Raw genomic sequence first — 17,001 nt, forward strand, 5'->3', positions numbered from 1 at the left:
CAAGTGGCTCACAATAACACAACAAAATAGCATTTGTAAATGTATATAACGTAATATTATCAAAACATGCATTTCGTCAGTTATCATCGTAATGCATATAAACAATGAAATCAAGATGGTTTGTATATAACTGAGCATATTATAGTTAAATACTCATCACTGCTAAACTGTACACACGTGTATTTGCCTTGCTTATTTAAGGGACATTATTTAAGGGAGTTTGCTGCATTGTAAGATGTTTCCGAAAAATAAAATATTCCTACGATTAAACTCGCATGTTAAATATATTTTCTTGTTTAGAATATCAGTGTCTGTATATTCAATGTGTTTCTGGTCGTCTTAATATTTATAAGAAGCCCAAACTGGATTTTGTCTTCAAATAATTTCGTACGTACGAAAAAATATATTGTAGGAAATAAAATGAAATTTAAACTAGTACAAATAGTAGAACGATCAGGAACACGTTTAATATACAGCCACTAATATTGTATTCAGAAAATTATATTTGATATGTAATTACAATCGTTAAAAAGTCTCTGTTGGTCGATAACATCTTAAAAGTTGCAGCAAACTCAGGAATGTCCCTTTAACAGGAACGTGAGGGCAGTGGGACACTTTGCTGTGCATAAGAGCATTCCTCGTGGAACGAAATTTCAAGAAGTGGTATTCATTCTCCTTCCTCAACCGATAAACTAGTGAACACGATCATAGGCGTACGGGCTTCCATTTGTGTAAGGGGGGGGGGGGGGGGTATATTCAATGCCTTTTGCCCGAATTAAATGAAAATGCCCGAATCTGCGTAACATTAATTCATATTAGCATTACTACCAAACAGCTATATACATGTAGTGTTGCAAACGAATCACCACGCATTTTTATAAGGATTACAACAAAGTTTGAGGGTAGAATGATTGAAATACATGTTGAAAAGAGGTTAGCACACTTTGCCCGAATATCTGTATAATGTTTTCCCGAATTTCAGGTTTTTCTCCAGAACAAGGGGGACAGTTGACCCCCTCCCCCTGCCCCCTGTTGCCAGATGAATGCCGGATATGGGTAGGATCCGTTTGCCAGTAGACGTAGCCCAGGTCCACACAAATCCCAAAACTATAGCTAAAGCTTATTCAAATCAGCACGTGTGAAGTGTGTGATCAGCTAACGGTATGTGCATCAAGTATACGTTATATATACTGAAACACAATGAAAACGCAAAAACAACTTTTCATTGCAAATAACGACAAACTATTAATGAATTGATGGATAATGTAATATGACATTAATGACTTGTATTCATGAGATACATTCACATGGAAACATGGCCAGTTATCACCAGTAATCGAGTTGCATTCGTAATGGAAAAGTTTAACCCCCCCCCCCCCCCCCCATCAAGGTCAGTATCTAGTGTGTCCACCATTGGCCCGAGAGCATGCGTGTAGACGACGGGGAAAGGATTGGCACAAACATCTCACATAAGCCACAGGAATGTTCATCCACTCCTCCTGCAACGCCTGTGCAAGCTCAGCGGAGGTGGTGTTGTCGAATCTGCCGATCTTGGCGTGGGGTCGTAACGGGACGTTGACCAGGTCGAGGTCGATCACGGATACTCCCGGTCTGTTGATGACATTCAACAAGTCGTCCAATAGTTGATGGATGGACTCTGAAGGTCCTAGCAACTTGGCTTAATGTTGTTAATGAAGCAACGGATCTTTTATATGTACTTTCCCACAGACAGGAAAACACATACCACGGCCTTTGACCAGGAAAAAACCAATCGGTTTAACGGATCCACTGAGGTGGTTCGATCCTGCAAAGCAAGCACCTCAAACAAGCACTCAACCGACTGAGCTAAATCCCGCCCCCTACGTACATGGAGTCACTGACATAACGGCCGTGCGTGGTAACTGACGTACAGGTTACCACAACAAGGAGTCACTGACATAACGGCCGTGCCTGGTAACTGACGTACATGTTACCGCAGCGTGGAGTCACTGACATAACGGCCGTGCCTCGTAACTGACGTACGGGTTACCACAGCGTGGAGTCACTGGCATAACGGCCGTGCCTGGTAACTGACGTACGGGTTACCACAGCGTGGAGTCACTGACATAACGGCCGTGCCTGGTAACTCACGTACGGGTTACCACAGCATGGAGTCACTGACATAACGGCCGTGCCTGGTAACTCACGTACAGGTTACCACAGCATGGAGTCACTGACATAACGGCCGTGCCTGGTAACTCACGTACAGGTTACCACAGCATGGAGTCACTGACATAACGGCCGTGCCTGGTAACTCACGTACAGGTTACCACAGCGTGGAGTCACTGACATAACGGCCGGTGCCTGGTAACTGACGTACGGGTTACCACAGCATGGAGTCACTGACATAACGGCCGTGCCTGGTAACTCACGTACAGGTTACCACAGCATGGAGTCACTGACATAACGGCGGTGCCTGGTAACTCACGTACAGGTTACCACAGCATGGAGTCACTGACATAACGGCGGTGCCTGGTAACTCACGTACAGGTTACCACAGCATGGAGTCACTGACATAACGGCGGTGCCTGGTAACTGACGTACAGGTTACCACAGCATGGAGTACTGACATATGCCTGGTAACTCATAACAGGTTACCACTATGTACGGATACTCCCCTTTTTGTACTGACCCGACCCTGGTAACCTACAGGTACGATTATCTATAGTTCCATTAATATTGTTATAACAGACCTCTATGTACGGATACTCCCCTTTTTTGTACTGACCCGAGCCTGGTAACCTACAGGTCACGATATATCTATAGTTCCATTAATATTGTTATAACAGACCTCTATGTACGTATACTCCCCTTTTTGTACTGACCCGACCCTGGTAACCTACAGGTTACGATATATCTATAGTTCCATTAATATTGTTATAACAGACCTCTATGTACGGATACTCCCCTTTTTGTACTGACCCGACCCTGGTAACCTACAGGTCACGATATATCTATAGTTCCATTAATATTGTTATAACAGACCTCTATGTACGTATACTCCCCTTTTTTGTACTGACCCGACCCTGGTAACCTATAGGTTACGATATATCTATAGTTCCATTAATATTGTTATAACAGACCTCTATGTACGGATACTCCCCTTTTTGTACTGACCCGACCCTGGTAACCTACAGGTTACGATATATCTATAGTTCCATTAATATTGTTATAACAGACCTCTATGTACGGATACTCCCCTTTTTGTACTGACCCGACCCTGGTAACCTAAATAACATATACCGACTTCCATGTCTGTATTTATGGGGTTTTGCTTTCATTATTATTGAAAAAACCCCACTGGAATGTTAATAGTAGGTTGGAACAGGAAATAATATTTAAAAATGCATTTATTGAAATTTGACACTTTTATTGCGGAATGACACTTTGAAAAAATGCATTAGTGTGTCGTTTTGCAATAAACTTAAATACAATTTTTTTATATATGCTATTATTAATAAAAGTTATTGTTATTGTTTTCTTGTATCTTATTTGACAAACTAACAGAAAGTGTGCAAATAACCATGCATACCACTCGTCTGTTTACGCGGTGGCTTTAACTTAGCGATGACACGAAATGGCAGCAGGCGAAACATTACTTGCTTTTTAGCCTGGGAGATCATATCGAAGTCGATATAGGAAGGAAAAGTAAAGTAAAGTTTGTTTTATTTAACGACGCCACTAGAGCACATTGATTTTTTTTTTATCTTATCATCGGCTATTGGACGTGAAACATATGGTCATTCTGACACTGTTTTAAAGGAAACCCGCTGTCGCCACATAGGCTAGACTTTTACGACAGGCAGCAAGGGATCTTTTATTTGCACTTCCCACAGTCAGGATAGCACAAACCATGGCCTTTGTTGAACCAGTTATGGATCACTGGTCGGTGCAAGTGGTTTACACCTACCCATTGAGCCATGCGGAGCACTCACTCAGGGTTTGGAGTCGGTATCTGAATTAAAAATCCCATTCCTCGACTGGGATCCGAACTCAGGACCTACCAGGCAGTAGACCGATGGCCTAACCACGACACCACCGAGGCCGGGTTTTTGTAGCTGCATGAAGTTAAGTTGTGCGTGTATTCGCCAGATTGCAGATGTGTGTCTGTGTTACAGTTTCAATGGATTCACCACATTGTCTAACGCTAGTAATGAACGCCTTAAAATTGCGTGATCAAACTTGTATAATGATAGCCGAATAGTTTTTGCTTTGAAATTGTATAGATTTTCAAAATTTCTTGTGAACAATAGGCTCTGATATTTTTAATGTATATCTTTGGTATAATTTACAAATATAGTAGAGCATTCAGGGCCGTAGCCTGTGTTGCCGCCCCAGAAAAACGGATTTTTTTTTAACAACATTTATTCACATTAAAATTACTACCAAACAGCTATATAGGGTTGTAAACGAATCACTACACATTTTTACATGGATTATAACTAATTTCGGGGGTTAAATGATGGAAATACATGGTAGAAAAAGGTCATAGGTTAGCATATTTTGCCCGAATATCTCTATCATCGAATTTGAGGATTTGCTCCAGCACTAGGGGGCCAATTATGTGGCCAATATGTAGGCCTACAAAAACAGTGATAAATTTGACTCATTTAAAGGTACAAATATATTAACAACAGAATGTACAAGCAGGAATTTCAATTAGAAAATGATTTGGTAAAATTGTCAACAAACGATGTTAGAATATTATGTACATTTAGAAGTGAAAATGCCAAACTACCTATATAAACCGGAGATGGTGAATTCCATTATATTTTTAATTGTACGTGTTTAGTTAAAATTTGCTTTGTTTAACGACACCACTAGAACACATTGTTTTATTAATCATCGGCTGTTGGATGTCAGTCTTAGAGAGGAAAACCACTACATTTGTTTTTCATTAGTAGCGAGGGATCTTTTATATGCGCCATCTTATAGACAGGACAGCACATACCACGGCCATCAGTCGTGGTGCACTGGCAGGAGTGAGAAATAGTGTGTGAACTATGTAGATATTTACAAGTTGTTTTTCATTAGTAGCGAGGGATCTTTTATATGCACCATCTTATAGACAGGACAGCACATACCACGGCCACCAGTCGTGGTGCACTGGCAGGAGTGAGAAATAGTGTGTGAACTATGTAGATATTTACAAGTTGTTTTTCATTAGTAGCATTTTTATATGTAGCGAGGCCACCAGATCTTTTATATGCTTTTATATGCATATCTTATAGACAGGACGCCATCTTATAGACAGGACAGCACATACCACGGCCATCAGTCGTGGTGCACTGGCAGGAGTGAGAAATAGTGTGTGAACTATGTAGATATTTACAAGTTGTTTTTCATTAGTAGCGAGGGATCTTTTATATGCACCATCTTATAGACAGGACAGCACATACCACGGCCACCAGTCGTGGTGCACTGGCAGGAGTGAGAAATAGTGTGTGAACTATGTAGATATTTACAAGTTGTTTTTCATTAGTAGCGAGGGATCTTTTATATGCGCCATCTTATAGACAGGACAGCACATACCACGGCCATCAGTCGTGGTGCACTGGCAGGAGTGAGAAATAGTGTGTGAACTATGTAGATATTTACAAGTTGTTTTTCATTAGTAGCGAGGGATCTTTTATATGCACCATCTTATAGACAGGACAGCACATACCACGGCCACCAGTCGTGGTGCACTGGCAGGAGTGAGAAATAGTGTGTGAACTATGTAGATATTTACAAGTTGTTTTTCATTAGTAGCGAGGGATCTTTTATATGCGCCATCTTATAGACAGGACAGCACATACCACGGCCACCAGTCGTGGTGCACTGGCAGGAGTGAGAAATAGTGTGTGAACTATGTAGATATTTACAAGTTGTTTTTCATTAGTAGCGAGGGATCTTTTATATGCGCCATCTTATAGACAGGGTAGCACATACCACGGCCACCAGTCGTGGTGCACTGGCAGGAGTGAGAAATAGTGTGTGAACTATGTAGATATTTACAAGTTGTTTTTCATTAGTAGCGAGGGATCTTTTATATGCGCCATCTTATAGACAGGACAGCACATACCACGGCCACCAGTCGTGGTGCACTGGCAGGAGTGAGAAATAGTGTGTGAACTATGTAGATATTTACAAGTTGTTTTTCATTAGTAGCGAGGGATCTTTTATATGCATCATCTTATAGACAGGACAGCACATACCACGGCCACCAGTCGTGGTGCACTGGCAGGAGTGAGAAATAGTGTGTGAACTATGTAGATATTTACAAGTTGTTTTTCATTAGTAGCGAGGGATCTTTTATATGCACCATCTTATAGCAAGGCTCAATGGTAAGATGTAAACCATCTTATAGACAGGGTAGCACATACTGGTTCCACCAGTCGTGGTGTTTGTGCATCCTCCTGTGAGAAGCGCCCTTGATGCCTTCGTACAAGTTGTTTAGCATTAGTAGCGAGGGATCTTATAGACAGGGTAGCACATACCACAGGACAGCACATACCACGGCCACCAGTCGTGGTGCACTGGCAGGAGTGAGAAATAGTGTGTGAACTATGTAGATATTTACAAGTTGTTTTTCATTAGTAGCGAGGGATCTTTTATATGCGCCATCTTATAGACAGGACAGCACATACCACGGCCACCAGTCGTGGTGCACTGGCAGGAGTGAGAAATAGTGTGTGAACTATGTAGATATTTACAAGTTGTTTTTCATTAGTAGCGAGGGATCTTTTATATGCGCCATCTTATAGACAGGACAGCACATACCACGGCCACCAGTCGTGGTGCACTGGCAGGAGTGAGAAATAGTGTGTGAACTATGTAGATATTTACAAGTTGTTTTTCATTAGTAGCGAGGGATCTTTTATATGCGCCATCTTATAGACAGGACAGCACATACCACGGCCACCAGTCGTGGTGCACTGGCAGGAGTGAGAAATAGTGTGTGAACTATGTAGATATTTACAAGTTGTTTTTCATTAGTAGCGAGGGATCTTTTATATGCGCCATCTTATAGACAGGACAGCACATACCACGGCCACCAGTCGTGGTGCACTGGCAGGAGTGAGAAATAGTGTGTGAACTATGTAGATATTTACAAGTTGTTTTTCATTAGTAGCGAGGGATCTTTTATATGCGCCATCTTATAGACAGGACAGCACATACCACGGCCACCAGTCGTGGTGCACTGGCAGGAGTGAGAAATAGTGTGTGAACTATGTAGATATTTACAAGTTGTTTTTCATTAGTAGCGAGGGATCTTTTATATGCGCCATCTTATAGACAGGACAGCACATACCACGGCCACCAGTCGTGGTGCACTGGCAGGAGTGAGAAATAGTGTGTGAACTATGTAGATATTTACAAGTTGTTTTTCATTAGTAGCGAGGGATCTTTTATATGCGCCATCTTATAGACAGGACAGCACATACCACGGCCACCAGTCGTGGTGCACTGGCAGGAGTGAGAAATAGTGTGTGAACTATGTAGATATTTACAAGTTGTTTTTCATTAGTAGCGAGGGATCTTTTATATGCGCCATCTTATAGACAGGACAGCACATACCACGGCCACCAGTCGTGGTGCACTGGCAGGAGTGAGAAATAGTGTGTGAACTATGTAGATATTTACAAGTTGTTTTTCATTAGTAGCGAGGGATCTTTTATATGCGCCATCTTATAGACAGGACAGCACATACCACGGCCACCAGTCGTGGTGCACTGGCAGGAGTGAGAAATAGTGTGTGAACTATGTAGATATTTACAAGTTGTTTTTCATTAGTAGCGAGGGATCTTTTATATGCGCCATCTTATAGACAGGACAGCACATACCACGGCCACCAGTCGTGGTGCACTGGCAGGAGTGAGAAATAGTGTGTGAACTATGTAGATATTTACAAGTTGTTTTTCATTAGTAGCGAGGGATCTTTTATATGCGCCATCTTATAGACAGGACAGCACATACCACGGCCACCAGTCGTGGTGCACTGGCAGGAGTGAGAAATAGTGTGTGAACTATGTAGATATTTACAAGTTGTTTTTCATTAGTAGCGAGGGATCTTTTATATGCGCCATCTTATAGACAGGACAGCACATACCACGGCCACCAGTCGTGGTGCACTGGCAGGAGTGAGAAATAGTGTGTGAACTATGTAGATATTTACAAGTTGTTTTTCATTAGTAGCGAGGGATCTTTTATATGCGCCATCTTATAGACAGGGTAGCACATACCACGGCCACCAGTCGTGGTGCACTGGCAGGAGTGAGAAATAGTGTGTGAACTATGTAGATATTTACAAGTTGTTTTTCATTAGTAGCGAGGGATCTTTTATATGCGCCATCTTATAGACAGGGTAGCACATACCACGGCCATCAGTCGTGGTGCACTGGCAGGAGTGAGAAATAGTGTGTGAACTATGTAGATATTTACAAGTTGTTTTTCATTAGTAGCGAGGGATCTTTTATATATGCGCCATCTTATAGACAGGACAGCACATACCACGGCCACCAGTCGTGGTGCACTGGCAGGAGTGAGAAATAGTGTGTGAACTATGTAGATATTTACAAGTTGTTTTTCATTAGTAGCGAGGGATCTTTTATATGCACCATCTTATAGACAGGGTAGCACATACCACGGCCACCAGTCGTGGTGCACTGGCAGGAGTGAGAAATAGTGTGTGAACTATGTAGATATTTACAAGTTGTTTTTCATTAGTAGCGAGGGATCTTTTATATGCGCCATCTTATAGACAGGACAGCACATACCACGGCCATCAGTCGTGGTGCACTGGCAGGAGTGAGAAATAGTGTGTGAACTATGTAGATATTTACAAGTTGTTTTTCATTAGTAGCGAGGGATCTTTTATATGCGCCATCTTATAGACAGGACAGCACATACCACGGCCACCAGTCGTGGTGCACTGGCAGGAGTGAGAAATAGTGTGTGAACTATGTAGATATTTACAAGTTGTTTTTCATTAGTAGCGAGGGATCTTTTATATGCGCCATCTTATAGACAGGACAGCACATACCACGGCCACCAGTCGTGGTGCACTGGCAGGAGTGAGAAATAGTGTGTGAACTATGTAGATATTTACAAGTTGTTTTTCATTAGTAGCGAGGGATCTTTTATATGCGCCATCTTATAGACAGGACAGCACATACCACGGCCACCAGTCGTGGTGCACTGGCAGGAGTGAGAAATAGTGTGTGAACTATGTAGATATTTACAAGTTGTTTTTCATTAGTAGCGAGGGATCTTTTATATGCGCCATCTTATAGACAGGACAGCACATACCACGGCCACCAGTCGTGGTGCACTGGCAGGAGTGAGAAATAGTGTGTGAACTATGTAGATATTTACAAGTTGTTTTTCATTAGTAGCGAGGGATCTTTTATATGCGCCATCTTATAGACAGGACAGCACATACCACGGCCACCAGTCGTGGTGCACTGGCAGGAGTGAGAATAGTGTGTGAACTATGTAGATATTTACAAGTTGTTTTTCATTAGTAGCGAGGGATCTTTTATATGCGCCATCTTATAGACAGGGTAGCACATACCACGGCCACCAGTCGTGGTGCACTGGCAGGAGTGAGAAATAGTGTGTGAACTATGTAGATATTTACAAGTTGTTTTTCATTAGTAGCGAGGGATCTTTTATATGCGCCATCTTATAGACAGGGTAGCACATACCACGGCCATCAGTCGTGGTGCACTGGCAGGAGTGAGAAATAGTGTGTGAACTATGTAGATATTTACAAGTTGTTTTTCATTAGTAGCGAGGGATCTTTTATATGCGCCATCTTATAGACAGGACAGCACATACCACGGCCATCAGTCGTGGTGCACTGGCAGGAGTGAGAAATAGTGTGTGAACTATGTAGATATTTACAAGTTGTCATTGAGAGGGTCAGTGTTCCGGGTTAATAATAATCAAGTATGATGTCCAGTACTACTACAGAAAACACTTTGTAAATTAATTGTGTTTATAGTTTCTCCACAGTTCACTCACTGTAGTCTTAAAAGAACTGTGCTGTGTCCTGTGTTGCTAAGATCAGGTTAGGTACATAGCAACCATACGCCCTTAAGGTGATCTTAGCGCTAAGATCTCTTCGTGGAACCAAGATCGATGACATTTATTTCAAGCCACTGACAAAAACCCGGTGACGTCATGCTTTCGTGGAAATCCCGATTGTCTGGGTATGTCGGTCTAAAATGAATCCACGTAACATCCTATTGGCTGATTCTGATTGGCTGGCGGTTACCTGCACGACATGTTAGTCAACATTGGTAGTGTTTTATAGAGAGGGGCTGATCGACTGAGATCGATGGCGGGTGGGAAGGGGGGAGGCTACTACATCTTATTTATTATTATTATTATTTTAATTTTAAAATAAAAGTTTATACCGTTAAATTACACACATATATAATAATTATAAGTTATGCAGTACGGACATATAAGTCTTGGTAGGGATAGGCGTACGGGCTCCCAATTTTGTAATGGGGCAGGCTGGGTTTTTACCGAATTAAATAAAAAAAATGGCCGAATCATTATATTATAACAACATTTATTCACATTAACATTACTACGAAACATCTATATAGGGTTGTAAACGAATCACTACACATTTTCACATGGATTAACTAATTTTCAGGATAGAATGATGAAGGTTAGCACATTTTGACAGAATATCTGTATAATTTTTGACAGAATTTGAGGTTTTGCTCCAGCACTAGTGGGGCAATTGCCTATCCCCTTCAGACCAATCAGTAACATATCGGGTTTTCCAAAGTTGATAATTTAGGCAAGAACTTATGTATAATAACAGTAAAGAGCTGTATCGAAATTACCAAATGTTTGACATCCAATAGCCGATGATTAATAAAATAAAGTTAGAGAAAATATTATATTCATGCTTATGAAGATGAAACATTTACGAAAATTGTTTTTTATATGTTGTTTTGTGTCCATGAAAGTCCTACCCCATTCCTTTTGGCAACTTGCATTTTAGTCACCGTTCATATGTTTTACAGCACACATTGCCAAAATGTGTATATAAGTAATATAAATGTGTTTTACAGCACACATAGCCAAAATGTGTATATAAGTAATATAAATGTGTTTTACAGCACACATTGCCAAAATGTGTATATAAGTAATATAAATGTGTGTGCTCAGTTTGGTGTTTGTCCAGTGTCAGTGTTAGCTGTTTGTCCAGTATCAGTATGGATACACAAATGTTAGCTGTTTGTCCAGTATCAGTGTTAGCTGTTTGTCCAGTATCAGTGTGGATACACAGATGTTAGCTGTTTGTCCAGTATCAGTGTGGATACACAAATGTTAGCTGTTTGTCCAGTATCAGTGTGGATACACAAATGTTAGCTGTTTGTCCAGTATCAGTGTGGATACACAGATGTTAGCTGTTTGTCCAGTATCAGTATGGATACACAAATGTTAGCTGTTTGTCCAGTATCAGTGTGGATGCACAAATCTTAGCTGTTTGTCCAATATCAGTGTTAGCTATTTGTCCAGTGTTGGTGTGGATACACAATTGTTAGCAGTTTGTCCAGTATCAGTGTGGATGCACAAATGTTAGCTGTTTGTCCATTGGCTGTTTGTCCAGTGACGGTGTGGATACACAAATGTTAGCTGTTTGTCCATCAGTTGTTTGTCCAGTGTCGGTGTGGATGCACAAATGTTAGCTGTTTGTCCATTGGCTGTTTGTCCAGTGTCGGTGTGGATATACAAATGTTAGCTGTTTGTCCAGTATCGGTGTGGATACACAAATGTTAGCTGTTTGTCCAGTCTCGGTGTGGATGCACAAATGTTTACTGTTTGTCCAGTGTCGGTGTGGATGCACAAATGTTAGCTGTTTGTCCAGTGTCGGTGTGGATACACAAATGTTAGCTGTTTGTCCAGTGACGGTGTGGATACACAAATGTTAGCTGTTTGTCCAGTGTCAGTGTTAGCTGTTTGTCCAGTGACGGTGTGGATACACAAATGTTAACTGTTTGTCCAGTATCAGTGTGGATGCACAAATGTTAGCTGTTTGTCTAGTCTCGGTGTGGATACACTAATGTTTACAGTTTGTCCAGTGACGGTGTGGATACACAAATGTTAGCTGTTTGTCCAGTGTCGGTGTGGATACACAAATGTTAGCTGTTTGTCTAGTCTCGGTGTGGATACACAAATGTTTACTGTTTGTCCAGTGTCGGTGTGGATACACAAATGTTAGCTGTTTGTCCAGTGACGGTGTGGATACACAAATGTTAGCTGTTTGTCCAGTGTCAGTGTTAGCTGTTTGTCCAGTGACGGTGTGGATACACAAATGTTAACTGTTTGTCCAGTATCAGTGTGGATGCACAAATGTTAGCTGTTTGTCTAGTCTCGGTGTGGATGCACAAATGTTTACTGTTTGTCCAGTGACGGTGTGGATACACAAATGTTAGCTGTTTGTCCAGTGTCAGTGTTAGCTGTTTGTCCAGTGACGGTGTGGATACACAAATGTTAACTGTTTGTCCAGTATCAGTGTGGATGCACAAATGTTAGCTGTTTGTCCAGTCTCGGTGTGGATGCACAAATGTTTACTGTTTGTCCAGTGTCGGTGTGGATGCACAAATATTAGCTGTTTGTCCAGTGACGGTGTGGATACACAAATGTTAACTGTTTGTCCAGTATCAATGTGGATGCACAGATGTTAGCTGTTTGTCCAGTATCAGTGTGGATGCACAGATGTTAGCTGTTTGTCCAGTATCAGTGTGGATGCGCAGATGTTAGCTGTTTGTCCACTGTCAGTGTGGATGCGCAGATGTTAACTGTTTGTCCAGTATCAGTGTGGATGCACAAATGTTAGCTGTTTGTCCAGTCTCGGTGTGGATGCACAAATGTTTACTGTTTGTCCAGTGTCGGTGTGGATGCACAAATGTTAGCTGTTTGTCCATTGGCTGTTTGTCCAGTGTCGGTGTGGATATACAAATGTTAGCTGTTTGTCCAGTATCGGTGTGGATACACAAATGTTAGCTGTTTGTCCAGTCTCGGTGTGGATGCACAAATGTTTACTGTTTGTCCAGTGTCGGTGTGGATGCACAAATGTTAGCTGTTTGTCCAGTGTCGGTGTGGATACACAAATGTTAGCTGTTTGTCCAGTGACGGTGTGGATACACAAATGTTAGCTGTTTGTCTAGTCTCGGTGTGGATACACAAATGTTTACTGTTTGTCCAGTGTCGGTGTGGATGCACAAATGTTAGCTGTTTGTCCAGTGTCGGTGTGGATACACAAATGTTAGCTGTTTGTCCAGTGACGGTGTGGATACACAAATGTTAGCTGTTTGTCCAGTGTCAGTGTTAGCTGTTTGTCCAGTGACGGTGTGGATACACAAATGTTAACTGTTTGTCCAGTATCAGTGTGGATGCACAAATGTTAGCTGTTTGTCTAGTCTCGGTGTGGATGCACAAATGTTTACTGTTTGTCCAGTGACGGTGTGGATACACAAATGTTAGCTGTTTGTCCAGTGTCAGTGTTAGCTGTTTGTCCAGTGACGGTGTGGATACACAAATGTTAACTGTTTGTCCAGTATCAGTGTGGATGCACAAATGTTAGCTGTTTGTCCAGTCTCGGTGTGGATGCACAAATGTTTACTGTTTGTCCAGTGTCGGTGTGGATGCACAAATGTTAGCTGTTTGTCCAGTGTCGGTGTGGATACACAAATGTTAGCTGTTTGTCCAGTGACGGCGTGGATACACAAATGTTAGCTGTTTGTCCAGTGTCAGTGTTAGCTGTTTGTCCAGTGACGGTGTGGATACAGAAATGTTAACTGTTTGTCCAGTATCAATGTGGATGCACAGATGTTAGCTGTTTGTCCAGTATCAGTGTGGATGCGCAGATGTTAGCTGTTTGTCCACTGTCAGTGTGGATGCGCAGATATTAGCTGTTTGTCCAGTGTCAGTGTGGATGCACAAATGTTAGCTGTTTGTCCAGTGTCAGTGTGGATGCACAAATGTTAGCTGTTTGTCCAGTATCAGTGTGGATGCACAAATGTTAGGTGTTTGTCCAGTATCAGTGTGGATGCACAAATGTTAGCTGTTTGTCCAGTATCAGTGTGGATACACAGATGTTAGCTGTTTGTCCAGTATCAGTGTTAGCTGTTTGTCCAGTATCAGTGTGGATACACAAATGTTAGCTGTTTGTCCAGTATCAGTGTGAATACACAGATGTTAGCTGTTTGTCCAGTATCAGTGTGGATAAACAGATGTTAGCTGTTTGTCCAGTATCAGTGTGGATACACAGATGTTAGCTGTTTGTCCAGTATCAGTGTGGATACACATATGTCAGCTGTTTGTCCAGTATCAGTGTGGATACACAGATGTCAGCTGTTTGTCCAGTATCAGTGTGGATACACAAATGTCAGCTGTTTGTCCAGTATCAGTGTGGATACACAAATGTTAGCTGTTTGTCCAGTATCATTGTGGATGCACAAATGTTAGCTGTTTGTCCAGTGACGGTGTGGATACACAAATGTTAACTGTTTGTCCAGTATCATTGTGGATGCACAGATGTTAGCTGTTTGTCCAGTATCAGTGTGGATGCACAGATGTTAGCTGTTTGTCCAGTATCAGTGTGGATACACAGATGTTAGCTGTTTGTCCAGTATCAGTGTGGATGCACAAATGTTAGCTGTTTGTCCAGTATCAGTGTGGATACACAAATGTTAGCTATTTGTCCAGTATCAGTGTGGATGCACAGATGTTAGCTATTTGTCCAGTATCAGTGTGGATGCACAAATGTTAGCTGTTTGTCCAGTGTCAGTGTGAATGCACAAATGTTAGCTGTTTGTCCAGTGTCAGTGTGGATACACAAATGTTAGCTGTTTGTCCAGTATCAGTGTGGATGCACAAATGTTAGCTGTTTGTCCAGTATCAGTGTGGATGCACAAATGTTAGCTGTTTGTCCAGTATCAATGTGGATACACAAATGTTAGCTGTTTGTCCAGTATCAGTGTGGATACACAAATGTTAGCTGTTTGTCCAGTATCAGTGTTAGCTGTTTGTCCAGTATCAGTGTGGATACACAGATGTTAGCTGTTTGTCCAGTATCAGTGTGGATACACAAATGTTATCTGTTTGTCCAGTATCAGTGTGGATACACAGATGTTAGCTGTTTGTCCAGTATCAGTGTGGATACACATATGTTAGCTGTTTGTCCAGTATCAGTGTGGATACACAAATGTTAGCTGTTTGTCCAGTATCAGTGTTATCTGTTTGTCCAGTATCAGTGTGGATACACATATGTTAGCTGTTTGTCCAGTATCAGTGTGGATACACAAATGTTAGCTGTTTGTCCAGTATCAGTGTGGATACACAAATGTTAGCTGTTTGTCCAGTATCAGTGTGGATGCACAGATGTTAGCTGTTTGTCCAGTATCCGTGTGGATGCACAGATGTTAGCTGTTTGTCCAGTATGAGTGTGAATACACAAATGTTAGCTGTTTGTCCAGTATCAGTGTGGATACACAAATGTTAGCTGTTTGTCCAGTATCAGTGTGAATACACAAATGTTAGCTGTTTGTCCAGTATCAGTGTGGATACACATATGTTAGCTGTTTGTCCAGTATCAGTGTGGATACACAAATGTTATCTGTTTGTCTAGTATCAGTGTGGATACACAGATGTTAGCTGTTTGTCCAGTATCAGTGTGGATACACAAATGTTAGCTGTTTGTCCAGTATCAGTGTTATCTGTTTGTCCAGTATCAGTGTGGATACACATATGTTAGCTGTTTGTCCAGTATCAGTGTGGATACACAAATGTTAGCTGTTTGTCCAGTATCAGTGTGGATACACAAATGTTAGCTGTTTGTCCAGTATCAGTGTGGATGCACAAATGTTAGCTGTTTGTCCAGTATCAGTGTGGATGCACATATGTTAGCTGTTTGTCCAGTATCCGTGTGGATGCACAGATGTTAGCTGTTTGTCCAGTATGAGTGTGAATACACAAATGTTAGCTGTTTGTCCAGTATCAGTGTGGATACACACATGTTAGCTGTTTGTCCAGTATCAGTGTTAATACACAAATGTTAGCTGTTTGTCCAGTATCAGTGTGGATACACAGATGTTAGCTGTTTGTCCAGTATCAGTGTGAATACACAAATGTTAGCTGTTTGTCCAGTATCAGTGTGGATGCACAGATGTTAGCTGTGTGTCCAGTATGAGTGTGGATACACAAATGTTAGCTGTTTGTCCAGTATCAGTGTGGATACACAAATGTTAGCTGTTTGTCCAGTATGAGTGTGGATACACAGAATTTAATGTTGAGTCGGCCTACGGTTCATTCAAATCCCACAGCACCCAAACCAACCCTCCGCCTGCTAACGACCCCGGTCGGACTGCTGCGTGCGCTCTTAAACCTACCAGTGCAGGCGGTCCCTTCTCCCACCCCAACCCTTTCCTGTCCTGAAAGTAGGAGCCGGCCGAGTCCGGCACCTGTGCCCATGACAGGCGTGCGCACAATAATCCCTATACCTATTGGTGTGGTTACGTTCGTTTTCATTTTGTTGTTGTTGTTTGTTGGAACGGTGTGGGGATTTGTTTATAGTTTTTCTTTCAGTAAAATAGTGAAATGAAACTCTTGAATTTGTTTTTCTAGCGCGCTTAAAGAGATCAGGATCGTTATGTTGGGAAAACCTGGCAGCGGGAAAAGCACTACAGGAAATTCTATATTGGGATCTAATGACTTTAAGAACAGTTGTTCGTCTAAAGGTCAAGCAAGAAAATGTTCCAAGGCCAGAAGGGAACACGACGACAGGAGCGTCACAGCGGTTGATACCCTCGGTTTTTGTGATACTAGGAGAAGTGAAAGCGACATTGCGAACGAAGTGAGAAATGCAATGCGTTTATCGGAACCAGGACCACATGTCTTCCTCTTAGTACATCCTGTTGGAGCAAGATTTACTGACGAAGAGACGACTGC

The 17,001-nt window shown here is 41.9% G+C and overlaps 1 protein-coding gene across 1 annotated transcript in view; it reads left to right on the forward strand.

Moving 5' to 3' along the window:
• Positions 1-17,001, forward strand: part of LOC121387314 (dnaJ homolog subfamily C member 10-like) — a 62,768-nt gene that overhangs the window by 14,555 nt on the left and 31,212 nt on the right. The window contains exons 5-8 of the mRNA XM_041518337.1: positions 983-1,056; positions 14,343-14,537; positions 15,027-15,223; positions 16,678-16,906. Coding sequence (XP_041374271.1) covers positions 983-1,056; positions 14,343-14,537; positions 15,027-15,223; positions 16,678-16,906 — 695 coding nt within the window. The remainder of the gene's footprint in view (positions 1-982; positions 1,057-14,342; positions 14,538-15,026; positions 15,224-16,677; positions 16,907-17,001) is intronic.

Source organism: Gigantopelta aegis, chromosome 13 (genome assembly GCF_016097555.1).
Source record: "Gigantopelta aegis isolate Gae_Host chromosome 13, Gae_host_genome, whole genome shotgun sequence".
Lineage (NCBI taxonomy): Eukaryota > Metazoa > Mollusca > Gastropoda > Neomphalida > Peltospiridae > Gigantopelta > Gigantopelta aegis.